General features: G+C 41.2%; 1 protein-coding gene and 1 long non-coding RNA gene across 3 annotated transcripts in view; one reads left to right on the top strand and one right to left on the bottom strand.

The window, feature by feature from the left end:
• The window catches only part of MSANTD1 (Myb/SANT DNA binding domain containing 1), a 32,579-nt gene extending 22,955 nt beyond the window's left edge, over nucleotides 1-9,624 (bottom strand). Inside the window, exons 1-2 of the mRNA XM_025187341.3 lie at nucleotides 9,562-9,624; nucleotides 9,180-9,444 (exon numbers count right to left, since the gene is read on the bottom strand). Of these exons, the coding sequence (XP_025043126.1) occupies nucleotides 9,180-9,433 (254 nt within the window). The 5' untranslated portion in view covers nucleotides 9,434-9,444; nucleotides 9,562-9,624. The remainder of the gene's footprint in view (nucleotides 1-9,179; nucleotides 9,445-9,561) is intronic.
• Nucleotides 1-27,900, top strand: part of LOC106732361 (uncharacterized) — a 94,497-nt gene that overhangs the window by 42,326 nt on the left and 24,271 nt on the right. The window contains exons 2-3 of one of the 2 annotated variants that reach the window (XR_016349387.1): nucleotides 6,353-6,464; nucleotides 14,829-14,972. This is a non-coding gene — a long non-coding RNA (uncharacterized LOC106732361). The remainder of the gene's footprint in view (nucleotides 1-6,352; nucleotides 6,465-14,828; nucleotides 14,973-27,900) is intronic. The other variant, XR_016349388.1, reaches the window with a different exon arrangement.

The raw sequence follows: 27,900 nt of genomic DNA, 5'->3' as shown, positions 1-27,900 counted from the left end.
TACTTGTTTACTTTAATCTGTCTTGTTTTTGTTTTCTATTGTGTGTCTTACTATTTAGTAAATTGTATTGGTTTGAACTTAATGTAGCGTTCAATGGGCAAGGTAACGGCCACTCTGGAGAGAGTATTCCAGACACCCAAGACCCTGTCCTAAGGGTTATGATGAAACTGGGGATTAAGCCTCCCTGGAATCTTAAACCCAACTTTATTGGTGTTATGAGAACTCCACCACATGGAATAGTGGAAGAGGAATCCCCAAGGTTATGTCTACACTACAGCGTTATTTCGAAATATCTTATTTTGAAATAGTTAATTCAAAATAAGTTATTTTGAAATAACGCATCTACAGACAAAATGCATTTTGAAATAGCATTTTGCTATTTCGAAATAGTGCATCCACGCTGAGTGGACGCTGCATTGCATTTAAGGCAGGCTGGAACCAGGTACGGCAGGGAATCTGGTCAGGACTTACTTTGTGTGGCTGCTGCCTGAGGCTATATGAGGTCTGTGTTTAAAAGAACCCCCCCAGATAGCCGGTTCTCAGCTTTCCCTGCTTGCTTGCCTACCTCGATGAGGGACAGCAAAGCATTTTGTCTCTGCGTGCTCTGGTTGCCCTCACTCAGGACAGCACAGCACTCTGCAACATGGAGCCACAGCTGCCCCTGGGCACTTTGGTGCTTCTCATGGACGTGTTGCTGAAACCTGGCTGCACTTTCTGCAGGCTGCCATCCCGGAGGTCCATCGGGAGGCTGTCAATATCCAGGAGGCCCTGCAGAAGAGCTTCCACCCCGAGGAGCACTAAGACCCTCCCTGGTCTGCCCCACTCGGGACTTGTGCCTCATTCCTCCCTCACGTCCTTCCACTTACCCCTCCCTAACTTCCCTTCCTGATGTAAAATAAAATACATGTATTTTCATGAACACCAACTCTTTATTTAACAAAATTGGGGTGGGGAGAATAAAATTCTGGTGAGACTGGGGAAAGGAGGCAGGAGAGGAGAGAAGAGAGGAGAGGGGAAAACCTGGGAGGAGGGAGCTGGAAGGGGGAAGCAAGGGGAAGAACGGGGAGGGGAAGCTCAGGGCTCAGGTTTGGGGGTCTCGCCGGACTAACTTGATTTTCATGCAAACCTGCTCCTGGGTTCGCATGTGGCCTTTGGTGGCCAGGCTGGCAGCTATTCTGCCATAGACGGCCGCGTTCCTCCATCTAGTCTGGAGATCATGGACATTAAGGGCATCCCTCCCAAACCTGAATAAAGTCCATGATCTCCACCCTGGACCAGGAAGGCGCCCACCTTCTCCGGGCTTCTGGGGAGCGGTGGAGGGCTGGCTGCCATTGGCTTGCTGGCTCATGTTTTGGGGCCACTGAGTCAGAGGCAGTGACAGCTGGCTCTGGGCTGGCAGGCTTGGAGCTGGCACAGGCACTGTGGCCAGAGTCAACCCCTTTAAGGGCTCCAGGGAGGAGGAAGGGAGAGGAGTGTTCTTGGTTGAGGCTGGAGTGGCTACCAGGCACCCTTGGAAGCCTGGAGGCCCCCTATTTCAATATAAGTGTCTACACAGCACTTATTTCGAAATAGCTATTTCAAATTTGGCATTATTCCTCATGGAATGAGGTTTTCCAAATTCGAAATAAGCGCTCCGCTATTTCGAATTAATTTCAAAATAGCGGTTTGGCTGTATAGACGCTAGTAAAGTTATTTTGAAACAAGAGCTGTTATTTCGAAATAACTTTTTTGTGTAGACATACTCCCAGGTCAGACAGGCATCTGGGTAAAGGGAGCTAGAGTGAGGTCTCAGATCCTTTCATTATCTGATTCCAAATGGGGTAGTGCTGGAGCTCAGAATGTTCCTCACAAGAGTGGGACCATTCTCTCATTTACATTTATATAAAGTAAATTGGCTGAGGAACTGTTTAATGAATTAGACTTTTTTCATCTCTAAAACACTAGTTTAAATCCAGCCCAGATCAGAAGTCGCTGACAATTATCTCAAATGAATTAGTAATCTCAGGCCAGTTCCCAGTGTACAGATAGATATTCAAGGTACAAAAACATTACTACCACAATTGGCAATCTTGTTGGTCATGGTATTACATGAAAATCAACAACTCAGTGAGCACAGATCTAATTAATCACTTTCCAGAACCTTCTGCCATTTGGGTTGAGCCACATTGTTGGAGCAAGTTATACTTCTATTGCTTGTTTGGTGGATCACTAGGGCTACGTCTACACTGGCCTACACTTATTTCAAAGTAGGAATAAGAGATCCTCCGGAAAAGGGCTTTATTCCGGAGGATCGCGCCAGTCTAGACGCTCTTTTCCGGTTTTTCCCCAAGCCGGAAAAAAAGCGGTGGCCATGTTTATTTAAATCTCGCGGGGGATATTTAAATCCCCCGCGGATTTCCCTATTCCAAAGTTCGAAATTAGCATGCCTCTTCTGGAGAAGGGGCCAGTGTAGACGTAGCCTAGGACTTTATTCTCTATATTCTTTAATTTGGCAATTTCATGAGTATTAAAGTACCTTAAAATAAAATTAATAAAACATTACATTTTACAAAGAGTTTTTAAAAGATATACATTTAATCAAATAATGTAGTACAAATACATTTAATCTCTAACTTGATCTTTTACTTCTCTGTTCAAGATACTAGTGCTGGATTGTGAGGGGAGGGGATATTATTATTATTATTATTATTATGGTGTTATTATTATTACAGAATTATTATTATATGGTATAACAAGTGGTGTTCCGCTGGGGTCTGTTTTGGGACCGATTCTGTTCAATATCTTCATCAATGATTTAGATGCTGGCATAGAGAGTACGCTTATTAAGTCTGCAGATGATACCAAGCTTGGGGAGTTGCAAGAGTTTTGGAGGATAGGTTCATAATTCAAAATGATCTGGAAAATTAGACAAATGGTCTGAGGTTAATAGGATGAAGTTTAATAAGGACAAATGCAAAGTACTCCACTTAGGAAGTAACAATCCATTTCACACATACAGAATGGGAAATGAAGCAAAATGCAGGACAATGTAGCACTTTAAAGACTAACAAGATGGTTTATTAGATGATGAGCTTTCGTGGGCCAGACCCACTTCCTCAGATCAAATAGTGGAAGAAAATAGTCACAACCATATATACCAAAGAATACAGTTAAAAAAATGAATGGGAGATGATTGTCTAGGAAGGAGTATTGCTGAAAGGGATTTAGGGGTCAGAGTGGACAACAAATTAAACAGGAGTCAATAGTGTGACACTGTTGCTAAAAATGCAAACATGATTCTGGGATGCACTAACTGGAGTGTTGTGAGCAAGATACAAGTCGTCATTCTTCTACTCTACTCTGCGCTGATTAGGCCTCAAGTGGAGTATTGTGTCCAGTTCTGGGCACCACACTTCAAGAAAGATGTGGAGAAATTGGAGGAGGTCCAGAGAAGAGCAAAAATTAAGATTAAAGGTCTAGAAAACATGACCTATGAGGGATGACTGAAAGAATTGGGAATGTTTAGTTTAGAAAAGAGAAGACAAAGAGGGTGTGATAGCAGTTTTCAAATATCTAAAAGGGTGTTACAAGGAGGAGGGAGAAAAAAAATTCCTTCCAGTTCTATGAGTCTATTATTTGTTGGATATTACTATTAGTCTGGAGAAATGGAATGGAAACAAGATTCATCTCCTGGGATTTCTGAAAAAAGCTTTCAAAATAAATAATAAATAACATTGTTCATGCACCAATCAATGACGAGGGAGAGAAAAATATAGGGAAGCACAGTACTTTAGTTGTGGGTCTGCTATGAATTATTGAAAATTAAGAGAAAACTGGTAAAATATTCAAATTTAGCTTTCTGCAGTAATTTGATATTAGTGTTGATAGGAATGTATTTTCAATTAGAAGGGCTAACTCTAGGTTTGTGTGTTCTGAATGTCCAAGTTACCAAACACAATAGAAAGAATTCAGGACATATTCTGTGTGATTCTAAACTGCAGCAGATGACTTATAAATGTAAACAGCATTTTTGATACTCTTACCAGAAACTTTAACTTTCACGCCCAACATGCTGGACTCAGACCTTCACCTTCCAAGTTCGATAAATGCAAGTACATGCAGTGTACTGCAACAGATCCCTTTCACACAGAACATTAAAAATCAGTGGCTATTTGTCCTAAATGTTTCTATTGCTATAGGAGGATTTTGCCCAGCTGTATGTGAACTAAATTCTTCATGGAGGTTAGGCCCTTAGCTACTGTGGTGAATGAAATGATCACTGTATGTATTGCAGACATGCAAACATTTATTTTAGGCAAGATGCTTATTACCATGAAGTCACTGGATTTAACGGTAGTATTCATGAACTGCCTACCATATCAGACCATCTATTCCAGTCTCCTATTTCTGACAGTGGCCAATACCAAAGGTTTCACAGGAAGATGCAAGAAACCTGTTAGTGGACAATTGTGGCACAGACTACTTCTAGAAGAATTAATAATGAATATTAATATAAAGTCACAAGAATTTATATATTTTATATGTTTTAAAAATTATATCTAATTTAAACTACCAATGTTCTCATCTCTACAAAACGTCTAATCTTTTAAAAATACTACTTTGCAAAAGGATATCATTGAGTTCTACCTGCTAATTAAGTGTTCTGTAAAAAGTATCTTAAAATAAGAGGAACACTTGGTTTACATTCTCTGTACCATTTGTTACTTCATGTGCCTCTGTCATATTGCATTTTATTAATTTGTCTTCTCTTTAAAAAGTTCCAAACTTTTCCGTATTTCCCCATAAGGAATTTGTCTATGCCTTCAATCATTTTAACAATCTCTAATCCCCACCACACCCTTTTTCTGTTATGTCCTTTTTGAGATAGGATGTTCAAAACTCAATTCAATTCAAGGGGAGAACTTACTGCTGATTTATATAACAGTATTATAATATTGCAGTACAGTAAACTTCCGATAATCCGGCACCTTTAGGACCCAGGGGGTGCCGGATTATCAGATATGCCGGACTATCAGAAGGGGGGGCTATGAGGGGTCTGGGGTGGGGTGGGAGGATGCTACCCTAGACCCCCTCATAGCCCTCCCTTCTGATAGTCCGGCTGTGCCCCAGGAGTCCCCGATTCAGCCGCTGCTGGTCAGTTTCAGCAGCGGCTGAATCGGGGACGCCTGCAGCAGAGCAGCTGGGGTGCTGCTGGGTTGGTCCGGTAGCGCTGACCCTTGGTGCTGCGAGACCAACCCGTCAGCACCCCAGCTGCTCTTGGGGACGCCTGGGGCAGAGCAGCTATGGTGCTGATGGGTTGGTCCTGCAGCGCCGCTCCTTGGCGCTACTGGACCAACCCAGCAGCACCCCAGCTGCTCTGCCCCAGGTGTCCCCAAGTCAGCCGCTGCTGATACTGATCAGCAGCTGACTCCAGGAAGCCCGAGACAGAGATTCTCTGCCCTGGGCTTTCTGGAGTCAGCCCTGGTCAGTTTCAGCAGTGGCTGAATCAGGACGCCTGGGGCAGAGCAGCTGGAAGGCTGCTGGGTTGGTCCCACAGCGCCGAGGAGCGGCGCTACTGGACCAACCCAGCAGCACCCCAACTGCTCTGCCCCAGGTGTCCCCAAGTCAGCTGCTGCTGAAACTTATCAGCGGCTGACTCCAGAAAGCCAGAGGCAGAGCAGCTCTGTCTTGGGCTTCCTGGAGTCAGCCGCTGGTCAATTTCAGCAGCGGCTGAATCCGGGACAGCTGGGGTGCTGCTGGGTTGGTCCCGCAGCCCCAAGGGGCAGTGCTACTGGACCTGCCCGGCAGCACTCCAGCTGTTCTGCCCCCTGCTTCCCGGATTCAGCACAGTTTTAGCAGCGGCTGAATCGGGGAAGCTGGGGGCAGAGCAGCTCCAATGGTCCGGCTTCCCGGAGCACTTCCGGGTTCCTGATGGTGCCGGACCATCAGGAGTGCCGGACCGGCAGATGCCGGACCATCGGAGTTATACTGTATTATTTTTAAAACCCATTCTTAATGCATTCCAGCATTTTGTCATCTTTTTAGACCACTGCTGAGCAATGAACTAAGGCTTACATTGAGAACCATAAGCACTACAGTCAGTAGTTATTAGGGTTGCCAGGTGTCTGGTTTTGAACAGGACAGTCCAGTATTTGAGCTTTCTGTTCAGGAAACAAATTGAGAAAATATAAATGTCTGGTATTTTCTAAATAAGATGTAATGTAGATTGTGATGTAATGTCAAGTGTCCCCGGTATTTTTGTTTAAACCATCTGGCAACCCTAAATGTTTGCAGGATCAGGCCATAAAGTGCTATGGGATCCTTCAGGTTGAAAGACATTATTAATTGCAATATTACCTATTTTCTAATTTAGATCTCTGAAGCTACAAGTCACCATTACCCGCTCAACCAGATGTCCCAACATGCTTGTACACCAGCAACATCACATTCACTCTTAAATATGCCTGCATCACAGAGGTGCTCAGGTAAATGGCTGTTTTTTTTAAATTATAGGGTTGTTTTGGTCGGGAGGGAACTTGAGGGTTATTTCTGCACCAATAGTATGTAGATGGACATTAGTGTTATCTGGCACCATTCTATATCCTGATTCCTTCTGATGGTGGTACCTGATTCCTTCTGATGGTGGCAAACTATTATGATAAGAACAAGGAGGAGTCCTGTAGCACCTTAAAGATAAACACACTTATTTGGAAATAAGCTTTCATGGTCTGGAGCCCACTTTGTCAGATGCATCTCATGAAGTGGGCTTCAGCTCACAGATCTTATGTCCAAATAAATGTGTTTATCTTTAAGGTGCCACAGGACTTCTTGTTTTTGCAAAAACAGACTAGCACCACTATTATGAATATTAGTCTGAATATTATTATGGTGATAAGCACCCTAGAAATACAACAGATGGATTTAGATATTTATCTAACACTTGGATATGAGTGTAGGAGACTGGAAGTGATAACCTCTCAATTTCCTTCCAACCCTATGATCTCATGAAATCAAAGTCTACAATTTTGTTACAGGGGTGGTGGGAGGAAAATATAATTTGGATACAGAAAGACCTGGTTTCCCCGCTACTTTTATTAAATGCTTTTAGTTCAATTTTAACAACTCCATATAATTCCATATAATTGTTACAAAATATTATCTGACTACAGAGCATTTTTCATGATTTTCATGCCCTCCATTTCAGTTCACATGACTGTGCATTGAAATGTGATGCATGACATGATCTCCAAGTATCCTCCAGACACCTAAAACTCAAAGTGAAATGCTGGTGTCCAAAATCAAAGCAAAGCAGACAGCAGAGTAGTAACTAGAAATTCTACTGTAATGTTTTCCATCTCCACAAATTAATGAGAAACAATTAGTAATAATTAATAAACACAAACTGGGAGTTATCACTTTTGTTTATCGTTTTACTTTATATCACATTGTCTTAAAATAATATCAGTAAACTTAAGTCTCCATTATAAAACAGCAATATCATTTGACATTTCAAAGTGTATTTGTGACTCCAGAAAATACTGAATCAGTAACATGCCAGCACAGGGAAGTCTTCAAAGCTCTCCAAAATTGGCATTTTAATGTGCATTGTAGCTCAATACATTTTGACGCATGCATTGAAAAGGCTTCTGGAAGTTAATGAAAACATGTAGGAATGAAAAAGTAAATTTTCCTCCACAGTTTGTATGTTTCACTCCCTCTCCTCCCAATACTGCTTAACAGAAAATATGAATTAGAAAAAATGGGACTGTGTGGTCAATAATAAAAGAAAATTCAGAACAAAATTTACAGAAGTAACCCACTGCACATAGCCATTATTCTACTTGAAATATCATGCAGTATTTCTGGACTCCTGTAAACCTATGTACAATTGGATGTATTTGCAAGCAAAGAGGCTTCATGATTTAGTGAGCTAAGCAAAGGCCTGGTAGTCCAGAACTCCTGGGTTCTAATTCTGGGTATAAGGATGACTTGCTTTGTAATCTTGGGGAAATAATAGCTTCAGTTCCAGTTTCTGTAGCTGTAAAATGGGGATAGATAATACTTTCTTACCTCCCTGAGAGGTGTGTTGTGAGGATTAAGTAGGTATCTGTAAAGCACTTTGAAGATGTTAACTGCTGAGTATAAAGTACCAGTCTTAACATTACAGAAAAATACCTTACATATTAATAGGTCTGACAAATTGAGAAAAGGGATATTCAAAGTTAAAGTGGTTTCCAGCATTCACCCTAGTTTTCTATTTTATGAGCGATGTCTGCATGAAATATAGCAAGTGTGCCCCAAAGATAAGCAAGCAATTGTAATATGATTTGCTTCTGTAATAACCTTTTTTAATTATGAATACTAGCTTTGAGTAGAGATGTAATAAAAGACACATATTTGATACTCTTGCATCCCAAACACACACCTAAATGACCACTCAAGATTTCCAGCGTGTAGCAGTTTGTGTCAATTAGAGATTTAAAAACAAAACAGAAACAAATAATGCAAATATTTCTGCTATTTTTTAGAAACAACAAATGTGTGACTCTCAATCTTTCAAGCCAACTTTCCCTCATGACTGAGATTGCCTCATCTTTATCATGTTCTAGATACCTCTGCCCCCTCCCCCACTCTCTTAGAGCACTATTCACAGAGCACATTGATTCTTTCTCTGCAGATATAATAGTTGTTTCACTAGAGCTGCTTATAATTATAGCAATATGTGTCACTCAGTAATAAGACATCCAATTATTTTTGTCCCTTCAACTTTCAATGCCAAAAATGGGGAACTTCATTCCTAAATAAATTATTTGTATTTGAACTTTTACTTGTAACACTGATTGTAACTGGTCACTTCAAACTGCACTAGTTTAGCTGCCAGGAACTGCTGACAAGCTCACATTATCAGTCCCCTAAAGAAGAAATTCTATTTTAACTCCAAATACATTTTCATTCCAATATTTCATATTCCCATTAGTTAACTATAAAGAAACAAAGTTGTGCCTGAGTTTGAAAATAAATGGGAGAGAAAATAATAAAGATGTAATAGTACTGACAGGAGAGATTTTTAAAAGCGATATGAACAATCTTTAATCTTTTATCTATAGATTTCCTGTATGAGACTTTTTTCTGAAAGGCAAATAGCTCTGCGTTGTCCCTGCTAAAATCTCTCAAAATAAAAAGAATTAACTGAAGCTTACCTGTACTGGAATGTCATATTTGTAATTTTTATCTTTATTTCCTCTCCGTGGCGAATTTCTCCAGTCATTTCAAAGAGTTTGTTAGCCATTTTCTCATAAACTTTGGCATTCCTTTTAGTTTGTTTCAGTTCATCAAAAAATTCTTCCCAAACCAGCATTAAACCTCTCATTTCTGCATCAGTCCAGTTTCTGGCCCTTCTGTGTTTCTCAGTCTGAGAAGAAACAATGTAACTGGGAATTTCTGCTGCAGCCATTGCTGATTGACCTAAAAGGGTTTTAAAAGAGGACACTTAATATAGATTGAGTTTTTAGTTTAGGTTTTTGTAGTGCAAGACATGCATATGTGGATAAAGAATTTGAATGACAACAGAACATATGAAACCTTTTTGCAACAGCTTGAAGCTTGAGTGCACAAAATGGGGCCTACATCTGACAGGCAGGAATTTAGTTAAAAGCTTTTAAACAGAGAAACGTCATTTTGATGTCACGTTTCCATAGCAACAGAGCAACTGCATAAGCTACAACAACAAAAACCTTTTAACTGAAAGCCAAAGAATCAGGACAAAGTTGACAGGCCATCAATATTAAAGCTTTTAAACACTTTAGGTTTAACAAAAAAAGATCTATGCAGCCTTTGAGACGCTACTTTTAAGTTTCTACTTCTTTTTAGCTTTTCTTACCTTTTAGGCAGACAATCTGCTGGCAGGGGGTCATGGTTGCCTGAATGAGCTTTTAAGTTGTGCCTTGACGGACTCTTTAGGAGGTTGCAAGGACTGAGGCCATGTACACACAGACAGAAAGCTTTTTACAAAGATTTTTTTTTAAAAGCTCCACATACCTTTATGAAAATATATCTGCATATCTACAATATGATAAATGTTTAAGCAGCCAGTCTTCTTTAAAAATAGGCCTGCATTTTTTTTTAGGAACATGCATAAAAATAGCTTTTCGGTGCTTTTTACACACACACACGCACACACACACACACAAAATATAATGCCACTTTTTTTCCTTAGATGCTTTATGACTGCTAAGCATATACTGTAGTCCTTTCAGTATGAATTTGTCTTTTGTAAGTATCTATAACTGTATGTGTATTTTGTATTCCAAGTAATTTAGATACTATTTATGCTATTTTATGCAGCCTGTGTGCTGCCTCAGGACTGCAGCACAGGCATTTCACCAGCTTTAGAGAGAACCTAAAAGGATTATTCATTGAGTTTTTTTAAAAGGCTGCAAGATGCTTAGAGCTGTAAATAAATTGCTTTATTGTGAAATAAGCATTTTATGGTAGTTTTCTATGCAAAGGGCTAAATTCTGTTCACATTTACACCAATGAAACACCACTGATTTCATTGATTCATCATATTAAATTGTATCACACACTATGGGTCAAATTCTGCCTTTTCTTACACCCATGCAACGCCATAATGTCTATCATAAAACAGTAAGATTAATGGAATTGATCAGTTCTAGCAATATGACTAGCTAATGCACAGGCATTAATTCTCTACATTCCAAATTAAACTGCATCATGTATTAAAAACACACACCGTTGTTTGTTTTCAGTTTCAGCATATAACAGCAGTAACGACCTCACTGCAGGGTATTTCCTGGAGATTAATGACAGGCGGGGGTTAATGGCCTGAGGCTCACCCAGCCAGTCCTTAATCCCCAGGAAATGTTCTGTGCCTCAATCCTTAATGCTTAAGTATCCTATAAATTGTAAGTCTTTTCATAACCACATCCTTGATCTTACAAATAGTTTAAAAACTACACAGATTGGTTTACATTCTCGAAAGGGTGAGGGGAGCCCATAATGTCCCTAAAAGGCACATGAAATAAAACTTTTAATAATCACTGCCTCGTCTCCATTTTATGTATTTTATTGTTCATTCCAAATTATATCCACAAAAGAACTGAGATATATGAAGAAAAATAAATCAGAATTTCTCTATTTAGTAACTCTTACTCCAGAGCCACTGAAAAAATCTATATGTGAAAAATATACCTACTGAGTGAAAGGCTTCCTTAACAAAACATAGCCTCCAAATATTACTTTTTAACTGCTAATATGACAGTCTAACAACTATTACCCTCTTAAAATGTGTAAATAGCACCATATGCTGTATGTTGTCACAGTGATCTTGAATGGCTTGTCTCTTGGGTGCCCAGCTGGGAGACAGCACATGATTGGTAGACAGATGGTGGTCAGAAAAGGATGCGCTGGTGGCAGATTCATTATATTAATTTATTTGTATATACCCAGCACATCCCAGCAGGTTGCATGTACATATTAATAAAAACAATATCAAATTCAATAGACTAGTTTTGCCAATGACAGAGGCTCAGCAGGACAAACTTAAGGAAGTGAGAAGATGTCTCAGAAAAAAGTTCCTTATGTTATTGCCGGGATACTGAGTGTCTGATCGGGGACCAAATAACCATCTTGCATTTATACAAAAACCTCAGTCCAAATGGACCCCAAATTGTTTTTCAGACATTATGAAAGAATTCTAGGAAACGTTTTGCCCTGACATTTATCCAGTAGGGCTCTGAAAAAAATTTGTATTGTTCTTATTGTAACCAATCATGTATTAGACATTTTAAATAACAAAGAGAGAGAGAGATGGTCCCTGCTTTGTAGAATTTACAGTCTAGTTTTAGATTGGACACAGTTAGCCAGGTAACAAACAAGAGAGAAAGGGAACAAAAGGGAACAAGGACAGCAGCAATATCTTCTCTGAGGCCAGTTCTACACTTATCCTGAGATAGACACTCCAGATACCAATCTTTCAGGGTTTGATTTAGCAGGTCTAGTAAGGACCTGCTAAATCAACCATTGATGGCATCCCCCATCAACCCCAGTACTCCACAGTGTCACAAGAAGAAAGGGAAGTCAATAAGAGAGTTTCTCCTATCAGTCTCCTGCAATAGGGACGCTGCGAAAAAAATGACTTAAGGTACATTGACTCCAGGTACATTATCCTCGTAGTGGGAGTTGTGCATCTTAAGTTGATTTCTCTCAAAGGCTAGATCTATACTACACCCCTCTGTTGGCAGAAGGATATAAATAAAGCACATTGAAAGTGCAACTGAAGCAGGGATTTAAAATATCCCAGGCTTCACTTGTATAATCATGTTCTGATGCTGTTTTGAACAAGCGCCATTTCGAAACTGAAACAGCGGTTTAGATGTGGTTCTGCTGACAGCGGGGTGATTTTCCGACAGATCCTGTACTCCTCAAAAAACGAGCTCATTCTTAACTTCTCTTGGCAGCAAGATTTTATCCCTGCAGTGCCTATTTCTTCTTCGAGTGGCCCCGTGGGTGCTCCACTCTAGGTGTTGGGTTCCGTCCCGGCGCCCCGGCTCGGAGACTTTTCATAGCCGTGCTCCACCAACTCGCGCATGCGTAGTTCACCAGGATAGCGTTCGCGCCTTTGATCAGCCGCGCGTGAGCCGGCAACCGTCAGTTCCTCTCAACCGCCTCAGGTCGTGGTCGGAGCTCCCTGATCTCTTTTTCAGTCATGGTTTTAGATAGTTGTCTACCTGTAAATAGTTAAAGTTTTAGTGTTAGCTGTGTTCCTGTTACTTGTTAGGTGTTCTCTTGTTTAAAAAAAAAAAAAATTTCTTTAAAGCAGTTTTCACTTAGAAGCGCTGCAGCGAAGCGCTAAACAGTGAAATTGACAACCCACAGTGGGGTTGCACAGGGATCAGTTTTTTTCTCTGTAACTCTGCTGGCGCCGCCATTTGCAGTTGCAAATGGTGCCCGGGATTTAAATATCCTGGGCTTCATTTGCATGTTCCTGGGTGCCGCCATTTTTAAACTAACTCTGTGTCCGCGGCTACACGCAGCATGGAGTAGGTAGTCGAATTAAAGATTCTAATGAGCAGTAACGGTAGTTCGAATTAGGGTTGTTAATTCGAACTACCTACTCCGTGCTGCGTGTAGCCGCAGGCATGAAGTTAGGACTAAGGAGGATTTAAAAATGGAGCCACACAAGGTATCTGAGACCTGTTCTTAAAGGGACACCTCCCCCCTCCTCCCCCCCCGCCCCCCCGGACAGCCGGTTCTAAGGTTTCCCTGCTTGATTGCCTACCTCACTGAGGGACAGTGAAGCATTTTTTTTCTCTGCATGCTCTGGTTGCCCTCACTCAGGATACCACAGCACTCTGCAGCATGGAGCCGGAGCCACCTCTGGGCACTCTGGTGCTTCTCCTGGATGTGTTGCTACGAACCTGGCAGCACGTTCTGCAGGCAGTAACAGTCTCCCTGGTGTGCCCCAGTAGGGGCTTGTGCCTCATTCCTCCCTCACGTCCTTCTGCATACCCCTCCCTACCCCCTCTTCCTGATGTACAATAAAAGACATGTGTTCATTACAACAAAGCCTCTTTATTGAACAAAACTGGGGTAGAGGGGGAATGGAACTGAGTTGAGACTGGAGAAAGAAGGTGGGAGGGGGAGGAGGGAGGCAGAAACTTGGGAGGAGGGAGCTGGCAGCGGGAGGAAGGGGAAAAAGCTCAGGGCTCAGGGTTGGGGGTTTTGCCGGTCCAACTGTCTCCCAGCACCATTGGTGCGGGGGCCTTGGTGTCCCTCGGGATGTGGAGACGGTGGGGAGAAGCGGAAGGGGGAGGAGGAGCAGTAGCTGGGGAGGCAGCAGGGACTGAAGGAGCACGAGGCAGCAAACTCTGCCCCAGGGTCGAAGACCATCTGGGGGGCATGGACCTTCCTGCCCCCCAGGTTGTGGTCCATGGCATCAAAATAGGAGCCGGGGTCTGAGTCTGCCCCTGGTTGGGAGCTGCCCCCTGTGGCCCTGGCATACGCCTGCCACAGCTTCTTGATTTTCATGTGAACCTGCTCCTGGGTTCGCATGTGGCCTTTAGTGGCCCAGATGGCAGCCATCCACCTGTAGACGGTTAGGTTCCTCCATTTAGTGCGGAGATCATGGATGTTGGAGGCATCCCCCCAAACCTGAATTAGATCCCTGATCTCTGCACTGCACCAGGCAGGCGCCTGCCTTTTCTGGCCCCTGGCAGGCTCCTGGGAGCTGGCAACCTGTCTTGGGGAGCGGTGGAGGGCTGGCTGGCACTGGCTGCCTGGCTCATGCTGGGGCCACTGGGTCAGGTAAAGTGACTGCTGGCTCTGGGCTGGCAGGCTTGGAGCTGGCACAGGCACTGTGGCCAGAGTCTACCCCTTTAAGGGCTCTGGGGAGGGGAGGAGGGAAAGGAGTTTTCTTGGTTGTGCCCAGAGTGGCCACCAGGACACCCTGGGAAGGGCTGGAGGCCCCCTATTTAGAAATAAGCATCTACACAGAGCTTATTTCGAAATAGCAATTTCAAAATTGGTGCTATTCCTTGTGGAATGAGGCTTACCAATTTTGAAATAAGCCCTCCGCTATTTCAATTTAATTTCAAAATAGCAGTTTGGCTGTGTGGACGCTGGTAAAGTTATTTCGAAATAACAGCTGTTTTTTCAAAATAACTTTGCTGGGTAGACATAACCACACATTAAGGGTTTCAATAGCTTTCATGTTTTCTCCCTCCATGGCCTGCAGCTCCATATCCCTAGAGTTTACAGTCATAACTAGTCTGTGTTTCTTGGGGGCATACAATCATGTAGGAATACTTATTCTATTTGCCCCATTTCAGATCTACTCAAGGTCTACTCAACTAGTGCATTACATGTTACAAGACTCTGAGCAGAAATCTGCAAGAAACAGTGTCAGCCAATCCAAATAGCAATATTCTCCTCTCCTGATGAAGGTATCAACCCAGTTGCTTCAGTTCAAGCAGGTAACTATTGTAACTTCCGGGAAATTCAAGTTACAGTGGGGGAGGTTTATGTTGGTTATTAGGAAAAATTATTTCACTAGGAGGGTGGTGAAGTACTGGAATGGGTTACGTAGGGAGGTGGTGAAATCTCCATCCCTAGAGGTTTTTAAGTCTCTGCTTAAGTCTCTGGCTGGGTTGATTTAGTTGGGATTGGTCCTGCTTTGGGCAGGGGGCTAGACTTGATGACCTCCTGAGGTCTCTTCCAGCCCTATGATTCTATGAAATCTTACAGTGAATGCAAATACCCTGAAAATGCCAGTGGAGATAGTACAGGAAAAAGTTGAACAAACTTTTCAACGTCTTTTATTGCTTAATGTCTGAGAGATTGGCAATGCCAGTAAATGAGGCTTTGTTAGAGCCAGCTAGAGGGAAGTTATTAATGGAGTTCCTCGGAGATCAGTCTTCAGATTAATTTTATTTAATATTTGTATTAATGGTGGAAATCTACTCACAACACAGAGACGTATGTAATATTATACAGGAAGAACTGGATGACCTTGGAAACTGGAGTAATAGAAATAGTAATAGAAATGGGTTGAAATTTAATACTACCAAATTGCAAGGTTATGCAATTAAAGATTAATAGCAAGAATTTGTGCTTTAAGCTGGGGGCTCATCAGCTGAAAGTGACAGTGGCGACGTAGGTGCATTGGTTGATAGCAGGTTATCCGTGAGCCACAATGTACCGTGGTTGTAAAAAATTCAAATACAGTCCTAGGATGTGTCAGGCAAGGTTATTACTTCCAGAAATAGGAAGTATTGGTGTCCTTCTTCAAGGCACTGGTAAGCCTTCATTTAGAACGCTGCGTAAATCCATGTTCAAGAAAGATGAATTCAGAGAGGAACAGGGCTACTAGGATAATCTGTGGAATGGAGAGTCTATTTTACAAGAGAATATTTTAAAAGGATGGCTTGTTTATCCAACCAAAACAAAATCTGAGAGAGAGGCTATAATTCCTCTATAAATCAAATCAGGGAGTAAAAACAAGGGGTGAAGAGCTATTAATTTTAGGTACAGTGTTGACACAAAACCAAATGGATATAACCTGGTCATTAATAAACTTAGGCAGGAAATAAGAAGATTTTTAACCATCAGAAGATTGAGGTTCTGGAACAGCCTCCCAATAGATGTTGTGGAGGGCAAACAACTTAATTAGAAATAAGATAGATCTTGATACATTTTGAGTGAGATTGTATAATGGGGTAGCCTGCAGCAGTGTAGTTTGGGCTTAACTCTGACCCCAAATAAGTACTGAAACAAAAAACAGGACTATTTAGCACTTTAAAGACTAACAAGATGGTTTATTAGGTGATGAGCTTTCGTGGGCCAGACCCACTTCCTCAGATCAAATAGTGGAATAAAATTGGCACAACCATATATACCAAAGGATACAATCAAAAAAATGAACACATATGAAAAGGACAAATCAAATTTCAGAACAGAGGGGGGATGATGGGGGGAGGTAAGGTCTGTGAGCTAATGATATTAGAGGTGATAATTGGGGAGGCTGGATAAAGACAAACTGACCTACCTCAATTGCAAGTTATCATAAATTATACAACATTATTTTCCAGAAACAGCTATAAGTGTTTAACAAAAGAGCCCGCTGTTAAATTATCAAAATCTTTACTAGTATTTTCTATTCAATTAGATAATGAAAATAATATTTTAACACAAAAGGATAGATAAATATTCCTTAAAATTAGCCAACTGTCTGTGTTAGAATTAAGGATTTTGTGACTAAATATATTTTCCTCTGGACTTGATGATAATATGTTTGCTTCACAAGTGAAGAATGTAAGACTAGTTTCCTTAACTATTTCTTTGAAGTTCTTGGGTTTTGCAAATGATGTATGAAGTGCATTGTTTTCATAAAACTGCTTTTTTTAAAGTACCGTAATACCTCCAAAGCCTTGGTTTTATTTATTTAGATCTGCATCCCTGATGTTTTAAAAGTTAACTGCTTCCATCAGCAAAATTGGATCTAATACATCAACTCCCTTTTCCCTAGCTTAGACTCCATTGCATATTCACTCCTTGACTCAGCAAAGCACTGAAGCATGGGCTTAACTTTAAGTACATGATTTAGTCCAATTTAATGCCTTGTCTACCCTTAAATATTTTGCCACTTAACTATAGTTAAATTGACAAAGTCCTAGTTACACTAAACAGTGCTTATTGTGGTATAGTATATTCTGGTTCAAAGAAGTGAAGTAAGCTTATGCTGGAATGAAACACCTTCTACTAGTATAGCTGTGTCCACACTAAGGATGTCTATGTGTAGTCAACTATATGACTAATAAGCCTACACTGTACTGCTGGGGGGAGCTGGCTTTTAATGATGATGTTGCCTGCCACACTCCCGTGCTGCTTCCTCTATAAGAGGCAGCAGCACAGAGATGAGGCTGGGGAGGCTGCCTCGAAGCAGCCTCTGGCCATGGCAGGCCCGAGCTCCCCACAGGCCTGTCCACAGTGAGCTTGGACCCTCTGTGGACAGGGGCTGCTGCTTTGAGATGCAGAACAGCCTCTCTGTACGGAGAACTCAGACTACCCACAGACAGGGGCTGCTGCCACCCCATGCTACTGCCTCTGTATCAGGAGTGGCAGGCAGCCGATCTGCATGGGGAGCTGGTTTTTAAATTGGCTCCCCTAGCAGACTGGCTCCCACCTGATATAGAGGGAGCAGCACGGGGTGTCAGAGGGCTCCCTGGAAGTGGGGCCGGAGCGCAGTGACTGCCAGCCCCACCTCCAGGGACTACAGAATAGTCCAGCTATCGATAAGAATTCCTGCAGTTACTCGGCTATTCTGTTACCCACTATCTAACATCCCTAGTCCAAACTACAGCTTTTATCAGCATAACTATGTCAGGTTAAAAAAAAAAAAAAAAATCACACACTCCTCAATGAGATAGTTCTGCTGATAACACTTAAGTGTAGACGAGACCTAAATCAGTGAAACTTAGGAAAATGCTTGAATTTAAGCATTTACCTAAGTTTCACTGATTCAGGTCTGGTCTACACTTAAGTGTTATCAGCATAACTATTTTATTAAGGAGTGTGTGATTTCTTTTTAATTTAAACATTTACCTAAGTGCTGAGCTAAACAGGGTTTGACACAGGTATTTACTTAAAACATTTTTTTAAGTCAAGGCTTATACCACCGCCTGTATACTTTCATTATAAAATGACTTATTTTAGATTAAAGAAAACAAAATGAAAAAATAAGTGTTCATAAGACATAAGAAAAGTGTCCGTAAGAAAAACATCCTTGCTAGTTAGGAAACAGATACTTCGCCCCTCCAAATAGAGGTATTGCACTGCTTTCATGACACCCTTTTATTCAGTCTTATTTCTGTGGCAAGAGTAACAGTGCTAGTGTGGCCATTCGAGTATTTCTGACAGTAATTAAACAATAGTTAGAAAAATACTGTAAAGGAGCCTTTCATCATCATCATCATTGTTGTTGTCCTTCACGCCCACTGGCGTATAGGGCAACAGCAAAGATCCTCCACTTCTGTCTGTCTCTGGCCAGCCTCTCAATAGTAACCCAAGTTTAATTCATTGTCTTCATTTCTACTTCAGCGGTCCGGCACCATGTTGTCTTGGGTCGTCCTCATTTCTGCTTCTCTTCAGGGGTCCAGTGCACAGCAATCTTTGTGATGGAGCTTCCATCTTTCCTGAGCTCGTGCCCAATCTATCTCCAGTGTCTTTTCATAATGATGGCAGCCATGTCGTCTTGTTTACATTGCGCAAGCAAGTCCTGATTTGAAATTATTCTTAGCCAAAAAATACGGAAGATCCGCCGAAGACTTCTGGTGTGAAAAGGTGACAAAGAAGCCTTTAGTTCCAATCAAATATAACTCATGTTAACCTGATTCAAACAACATTAGGCCAAGAGAAGAGTTTGGAACTTATACATGATTCCAGCTAATCCAGTTTTTAATACACTTTGGGTGGCAAGTGTTAAAGCCATGTCGAATAAATGGGTTCTAGCTTGTTTTTGTTCCAGAAGGAGAGTGGTTTTGGCCCAATACCAGAAACCGCTGGCCTTAGAGAAGCTGCTAAGAGAGTCACTGTTATTTCTCTGCCCACACACCAGCCTTACTGCTCAAAGTGTGCTACTTACTTGGCAGCTTGCTAAATTCACCTAGCAGCTGTTTGTATCCATATACTGAGTTCCTGAGACTCTGCCAAAACCACTATGGAAGCACAATATAGTAATGTGCGCAGCTCTTTTAGCTACGGTGCCTCTTCAGCTGACAGACATATTCCAGATGAAGCCAGCAATCATAGGACCATAGGGTTAGAAAGGACTGCAAGGGTCATCTAGTCTAGCTCCCTGCCAAGATGCAGGATTTATTGTATTTAAGCAGATGTGCCTTTATAGATCGGTGTTTTGGGAGGAGGGTGATAACCTGTGCATGCTGTGATGGAGGGTGAGAGTTTGGGTGGGGGCAGACCGAGGACAGCAGCTTCAGTAGTGTTATTGACCATGCTCACTCAGTACAAGCCAAGCAGCAAATTGGGAGGGACTGACCCCCATCTGCCTTCCCATACATACACACACTTTTCCAGGGGCTACTAAGGCACTGGAGAATTTTTTTGTTTTGTTTTGGTAGATAACTTAGTTAGCTGACAGGAACACTTCATCTAATTCTTATATAAAAGAAAGTAAAATAAATAAATATTAGACTCTCAGCTCTAACACTAACATAGTCTGACATCTTGTGGCAAGTCACTTCAGGGACACTGGTTAGCTTTACATTTTTAATATACTTTTTTATTTTATTACTAACTCTGCAGAGAAGGAGAGACAGTCAGGACTCCTGGGCGCTCTCTCAGCACTGGAAGGGTAGTGGGGTCTAATGGATTACAGCAGGGGTCAGATACATTTGGGCACTATAAGAACATAGAAATGGCCATATTGGGTCAGACCAATAGTCCATCTAGCCCAATATCTCATCTTTAACAGTGGCTAATTCCAGGTACTTCAGAGGGCATGAACACAAAAGGCAATCATCAAATGATCCATCCCTTGATGCCCATTCCCATCATCTGGTAAACAGAAAATATGGACACCATCCCTGCCCATCCTTGAACTCATTTCATTCTTACTAGAACCCTATTATAGATTGGGCCTTTCCACCATCTTTTGGCAAAGAGTTCCACAGGTTGACCATGAAGAAATAATTTGTTTTGTTTGTTTTTAAATCTGCTGCCTATAAATTTCATCGGGTGAGCTTCTAGTGTTATGTTAGTGAAGGAATAAATAACACTTTCTCACTTTATTTTTCCACACAATTCATGTTTTTCTAGACCTCTAAAAAAGCCCCTTACTCTTTACTCATTTCTTTTCCAAGATGAAAAGTCCCAATCTTGTTCATCTCTCCTCATATGGAAACTATTCCTTACCCTTAATTATTTCTGTTGCCCTTTCTGTGCCTTTTCCAAATCCAATATATATCTTTTTTTAGATGTAGTGAACCAGATCTTCATGCAATATTCAAGATATGTACCATGACTTTATATAGATACATTATATTTTCTGTTTCATTATCTGTTCCTTTCCTAATTATATAGAATATTCTGTTAGCTTTTTAGACTGCCACTACACATTATGCAGATGTTTCAGGGGACTATCTACAATGATTCCAGGGTCTCTTTCTTGAGTAGTAACAGCTATTTTAGACCCCATCATTTTTGTATGTATAGTTGGGATTATATTTTTCCATGTCCATCTGTCCTTGTGTTGCCCAATCACAGTTTTGTGAGATTCCTTTATAACTCTTTGCAGTAAGATTTGGACTTAACTATTTTGAGTAATTTTGTACCAACTGCAAATTTTGCAACCTCACTTTTAGACTCTTTTGTAAAAGAAAACATTTTGTACCTGGTGTTCTGGAAGCCGAGGATCTCACATGGGGCAGGAAATTAACATAGGAATCCTCACAGATGATCACAGAACTGGAGCACAATTTAGCATCTGCATGAGAACAAAAGAGTTTGACAAGATAAATCAACATGTGGAGAGGAAAAAAAAGGAACTCTCTCAAAACAACTGAGGGGAGGGGAAAAGAGGCTTAACTGAAGTTGTCTTTTAAATGTATGGCTGAGGTGAGCCTAATTACATTTAATATACAGATAACTCAGCCTGTAGAATAATGTTGACAAATACATTCCCTATGATGTAATAAAGTTGCTCTGGAAATACCAAGCTTACCTACCTAGCTCTACTGCAGTCCTCCTCCCCTCACACCGGATTCAACTCCTCCGTCACCTCCAGCTACAGATACCTTCTTTAACAACACACCAACTCATAACTCCCCTAGCTATTGGATTCTCCCTCCTATATCATCCTGACTTTCCTCTGAGCTGCCAGGTACTTCCATTAATTAATAAAACAATACATACTTAACACTTAATTTGCTGCTTTTCAGAGAATCACAGATGATTGTACAATGGTGAGTTCTGTATCATTCCTCTTTTGCAGATGGAGAAACTGAGGTTCCTTTCTCAAAGGGTACATTGTTCAAAAGACCTTAAGTGACTTAAGAACATAAGGCTGATTGAAAGTCAATGGAAGTAATTCCCTCAGTGACATAGGGGCTGCATCTAGACTGGCATGATTTTGCAGAAATACTTTTAACGGAAAAGTTTTTCCGTTAAAAGTATTTCTGCAAAAGAGCGTCTAGATTGGCAAGGATGTTTTTGTGCAAAAAGTGCTTTTGCGCAAAAGAATCCATGCCAATCTAGACACGCTTTTGCACAAGAAAGCTCCGATGGCCATTTTAGCCATCGGGCTTTCTTGCACAAAAAATTAAGGTGCCTGTCTACACTGGCCCTCTTGCGCAAGTATCCTTGCGCAAAAGGGCTTATCCCTGAGCAGGAGCGTGAAAGTATTTGCGCAAGCACTACTGATTTTGTACATTACAAAGTCAGTGCTCTTGCGCAAATTCAAGCAGCCAGTGTAGACAGCTGGCAAGTTTTTGCGCAAATCTTGCCAGTCTAGACACACCCAGGGGCTTTTGAACATTTTGCCCTACATGCCTTGCTTCAAGTCACAGCCAGTTAGTGGAGACAAAAACAGTATACAAATTATCTGATGACCCTGTCTGCTATCTAAATCATGAGTTACATGAGTTCCTATACCCCAAGACCTACCTCCTTGCATGCAGCTCTATGTCCTCCAGCAAGAATTTAAGTAATTTTAAAAGAACAAAGGTTCAGCCAAGCTTATGTGAAGATTGTGGGCCAGATTCTCAGCTGATGTAACTTAATATAGTCCCATTGAAATCAATAAAGTGACATCAATTTATCATTAGCCAACATTCTGGCCTATTATTTAAAATTAAAATCTTAAATATGCTCTACTGAAGTTTCTCAGCTACACTATTTCTACCTTGAATTTTTAAGTGATCGAGCAAAGGTTAAAAAATGCTGACAAGGCACTCTGACATTGCAAAAAAATTAAACTAAAGAAGTAGCTCATAGAAATGTTTCAAAGTAGCTATTTGCCTATTGTTTTTAATTACATACCTGTGCGATAAGTGTTTTAATTAAAGCGTATGTGTGTATTCTTTAAAATGTTGTGAGTGATTTTCTTTGGGTTTGTTGTTCCCAATAATTCTCTAAATCTGAGTATTAAAAAGGACATTTTGTGAAAACACAGCTGACAATACAGAGAAGTTATAAATAAGGGAGAAAAATAGGAGGACACATTGTAACAAATGTTTCTTATATTTTTGGATGGTCAAAATGATAAAATGATACATATTTTTCTAAATAAGGATTATTGATCTATCAGGGAGCAGGTTGAGTAAACGTCATGTATTCTATTTTAAAAAAATCTGGCAGGGTGTTTTCCTAGTTAGACTTTGATCTGAGCTATGAAATGTAGTTCAAATACTCCACATTTGTGGGGAAGAGGAATAAATAAAGGACTTTTGTTCAAGCTTCAGGCTAATCTCTGCTGGTTAGCAGTTAATTCAACTGGTAACATTAAAATGACTGATAGTGATCCTAAACACTCGTGTACAAATATGCTAGTGTCTACAAAAGTTATGCTTCTATTCTGTGCATCATTTTGTTAAGCAGAACACCCCACTGAAATCACTAAGAAGTTTGTTTAAAAATATATGGCAAGATAAATGACTCTGATTGTGTGCTCTCAAAATTCTGAAGACACCTGCTGGGCAAATTTGGCATTTCTGCATAGGCTGAGAAAAATGGTTTGTTTGTTTGTTTTTTCGGGACTCTGTACTTGCCTATATTCGGAAGTTAATACAGACTGAGATAGGCTGTAAACTTAAAAGTATAACAGCTATTACTTATTAATTCTACATGAAGCTATTCCTGAATAATTCCATATATGGACAAGCTCCAAGGTGACAGTAGAAGCTTACTTTAGGGATTGGTTTGTTTCTTTAAAAAACTGGACATAGAATCATAGAATACTGGGACCTTGAGGAGGTCATCAAGTCCAGTTCCCTGCCCTAATGGCAGGACCAAGTACTGTCTTACATATTTTCTTACATATACCAAATACCTTACATAGTTTCATAAGGTATCTCTCTAAGGTCTTATACTCTGTTCATGACCATGGTATATGAGTGACTGATAAAGAATGTCTTAGAGAGGTAGGCCGTCTTAGTCTATAACTTTAAAAAATAATGAATTCCCCTTTGGAAGTGGTTTTTTACTATAAAAGCTCATGATACGATATATATATTTTTGTTCTTCTCTAAGGTGCTACAGGACTACTCATTGTTAAGTAATGTATTTATATGTCTTTTTCTGCGCTAGCCTTTTCTATCAAAAGTTTTCTGATATTAGCAGTAGTGGGTGCACTAAACGTAGACAAGGTTTAAATTTTAAGAATTGTGTTGATAAAAACTGTCTCATCACTGTCCCATAATTTAAGTGTTCTGTAATATAATAAGATTTTAAATCACATTATTAAAATGAATTTTTCACTTCACAATATGTGATCACAAAATTGAGCACATTTTTATATTTAAAATCAAAATACAGAACCAAAACTTGGGCTAATAACTGGGGCTGTCAAATGGTTAAAAATATAAATGCAATTTAAAAAATTACTTGTGATTAATTGTGCTGTAAAACAACAACGGAAAACCATTTATTTAAATATTTTGGATTGTTGCCATCTTTAAGGCCTTCTTTACATTTAAAACATTTGTTGGTGTAGCTCTCCTGGCAAATCCTCCTAGGGTAGACAGTTCATACTGGCTAAAAAAGTCCTTTTACTGGCATAGATTACAGGCAGTCCCCAGGTTACGTACAAGATAGGGACTGTAGGTTTGTTCTTAAGTTGAATCTGTATGTAAGTCGGAACTGGCGTCTGCCGCTGCTGAAACTGATCAGTTTCAACCGCGGCTGAATCTGGATGCCAGTTCCGACTTACATACAGATTCAACTTAAGAAACCCAGGCGTCCCCAAGTCAGCTGCTGCTGAAACTGATCAGCGGCTGATTCCAGGAAGCCTGGGGCAGAGCAACTCTGCCTCGGGCTTCCTGTAGTCAGCCGCTGGTCAGTTTCAGCAGCGGCTGACTTGGGGACGCCTGGGGCAGAGCAGCTGGGGTGCTGCTGGGTTGCTCCAGTAGCGCGGCTCCTCGGCGCTACTGGAGCAACCCAGCAGCACTCCAGCTGCTCTGCCCCAGGCGTCCTGATTCAGCCGCTCCTGAAACTGACCAGCAGCGGCTGAATCAGGATGCCTGGGGCAGAGCAGCTGGGGTGCTGCCGGGTTGGTCCAGAGCGGCGCTGCAGGACCAACCCAGCAGCCCCCAGCTGCTCTACCCCAGGGGTAGGCAAGAAAAGCCTGGTCTGCTCGGGGGGGGGGGGCACTGGCTGCACCCCCCCCCCCCCCCCAGCAGACCAGGGAGATGGGGGTGGCGGGGGTGGTCTGCTGACCTGGGAGACGGGGAGCAAAGCCTTGGAGCACGCCCGCAGCGGGACAGCCCGGGCGCGCTTGAGCTGTCCCCTTGCAGGCGTGCTCCACGGCTTTGCTCCCCATCTCCCTGGTCTGCTGGTCGGGAGACGGGGAGCAAAGCCGCGGAGCACGCCCGGAGGGGGACAGCTCAAGCGCGCCTGGGCTGTCCCGCTGTGGGCGTGCTCCAAGGCTTTGCTCCCCGTCTCCCTGGTCTGCAGGGAGATGGGGAGCAGCTTTTCTCGCCCCGGAGGACGGGGGTGGCGGACCATGGCGCATCTGGGCGTCCTGCTGCTCCCGTCCTCCAGAGCGAGAAAAGCCCCGTTCGTAACTGCGGATCCGACTTAAGTCGGATCCGACATAAGTCAGATCCGCGTAACTCGGGGACTGCCTGTATACCAGTTCCTAAGCAAAATAAACCCTTCTATCAAAAGCCTGCTTTTCCCATAATGTATTTACACTAGAGTTGACAAACCTTTTATGTATAGACCAGGCTTAAGGATTTCTACATACCTGGACCTTTGGGGGAAATAAGAATAGGGATTTGCTTCTTTATTGTAATAAGTATTAGAAACAGAAGAATCATTTTAAAATGTGTGCATGTTTCACATGATCATAGAATACTAGAACTGGAAGGGATCTCGAGAGATCATCAAGTCCAGTCCCCTACCCTCATGGCAGGACCAAACACGGTCTAGATCATCCCTGATAGATGTCTGGCTAACCTGCTCTTGAATATCTCCAGTGATTGAGATTCCACAACCTCCTTAGGCAATTTAATCCAGTGTTTAACCACCTTGACCGTTAGGAAGTTTTTCCTAATGTACAACCTAAACCTTCCTTGCTGCAGTTAAGCCTTGCTTCTTTTCCTATCATCAGAGGCCAAGGAGAACAATTTCCTCCCTTCCTCCCTGTGACACTCTTTTAGATACCTGAAGACCACTATCAAGTCCTCTCTCAGTCTTCTCTTTTCTAAACTAAACAAGCCCAATTCCTTCAGCCTTTGCCTCATAGCACATGTTTTCTAGACCTTTAATCATTTTTGTTGCTCTTCTCTGGACCGCTCCAGTTTCTCCACATCATCTTTCCCTACACATCCATCACGTGCCTGTTGGTCCTTGTTCATGAGCTTTATCATTATACCTTCATTCCTTTTATACTCTCCTTATCCTTTTCACAACCTGACCCTCTCTTACTACTGTCGGTTCCCTCAATCCTCACCCTTTTTCCACTATAACCTGCTTTAATTAAGACATACAGTCTTAATTAAACCTCTCACATTGCAATGGGAATTGCAGGAGGAAATGGGTGGGGACAGAATTCCTGGGATCAAAGAAGACTTCTGAGCTTGTTCCAGGCAAGAGTCCTAATCTTCCCCAAACGTGGCAAAAACTTTCTGCTTCTCAGTCTTTCAATTTGAACTCTTTATAAAGCCCTTGAAAACAACCAGACATTCATAAGATGGACAGCTACCTAAGAGTTGATGTATTTTGAAATAGTCAAAATAATGCACTTTTGACAAGCTGATGAGAGGTTGATTAGGTTGCACAGTTATGTGGAAACAACTATTAATGATAGGATTTAATGAGTACACGAAATTCGAAACCAGTGAAAGAGCATTACATTCTGCTTATCATACCACTAAAACCTTTTCACGCTCCTGCTTTCCTCCTTTCAATTAGCAGAATAGGTGATTTAAGTTGTGCGTACCCACAGGGTTGCTGTCTCCACAAGACTTGTGCACAATGCCAGATATCCCCTTGCAAATTTTTACGGCATAAGACACCCCTGGGGTTTTTTTTTTTTAACAAAATGTCAGGATAATTTCATAATCAACACGTTTGTTCAATACAGCATAAATAATTAAGGGGTTGCCCAATCTAATACGCTATGCAAAGAGACCATTCTGCTGTAGGAATTGGCTTAGATCAGATCACTGTATGTAAAAAACTTTTTTATCTGCCATGTTGGGGAAATTGGGAGGTTTGTCAAAAAAATTGGTTAAGTAAAAGTTATTCTTACCAACTGACTACCAATTTTAAAAGAATTGGAATACAATAAAATGAATAAAGTATAACATAGTATACAGGTACTCACCAATCCAGTAGTAGTACTGAACTGCAGAGTGGTTGATTTCTTGAAGCACTTATTTATATATAGATAAAGTTTTCTATATAGTAGCTTATTTTATGACACTACATATCACTATGGTCAGTGTATGGCATATACCCTGATCACTTATACACTTAATAAAACTCTGGTGAGCACAGTTTAATCTTTCTTTAATGTTTCAGAAGATACTTCAGGATCTTGCAGTGTCTCATGGTCATCATTATCAACATAAATTATTATTGTAGATATAGAGAGTGTAGGAGATTGGGCTGAATCTATACTGACCCCATGATATAACCTGGAAGTGGCTTTTTTGAAATCCCTGATATCAGATTGCTTGCTTTCTTCTGCTTCTTTTGCATACAAGTAGAGTGCAGAATGTGCAGTTGCATAACATTCTGGGCAGTACAACACTGCAGTCTTTATGCAAATTTAATTATTGTATAATAAGCTGAAGCAGCCTTTCCTCCAAGTTATTTTGTCCTTGTCACAAAAATTTTCTTTTTCATAGTCATTATCACTGTCCTCTGATTTTTAGGAGTCAAAACAATCTCTATTATTTTATGTCAGTAACAGTATGTGTCACTTCAATTTCCTTGTCAGTTTCAACCCACTCTTCTATCTCACTTTCATGAAGTTTGTTGATTGGATAAGAAGGATTATCCTTCACCATTTCAAGAATTCGTGCTAATATATATTTTTTTCTAACTCTTACTTTGAAACCTTCATCAGAAGGCACTTCTTCAAACATAACACTTGGCCATAATTTTATCCAAGCTCTCCTTAATGTTTCTCTTTTAACAGAACAAGCACAAGCACAAGCAATGTTA

This window comes from Pelodiscus sinensis, chromosome 4 (genome assembly GCF_052426305.1).
Source record: "Pelodiscus sinensis isolate ZL-2025 chromosome 4, ASM5242630v1, whole genome shotgun sequence".
Lineage (NCBI taxonomy): Eukaryota > Metazoa > Chordata > Testudines > Trionychidae > Pelodiscus > Pelodiscus sinensis.
Note: the sequence above shows the minus strand (reverse complement) of the source record. Positions and strands in the feature narration are given on the sequence as shown.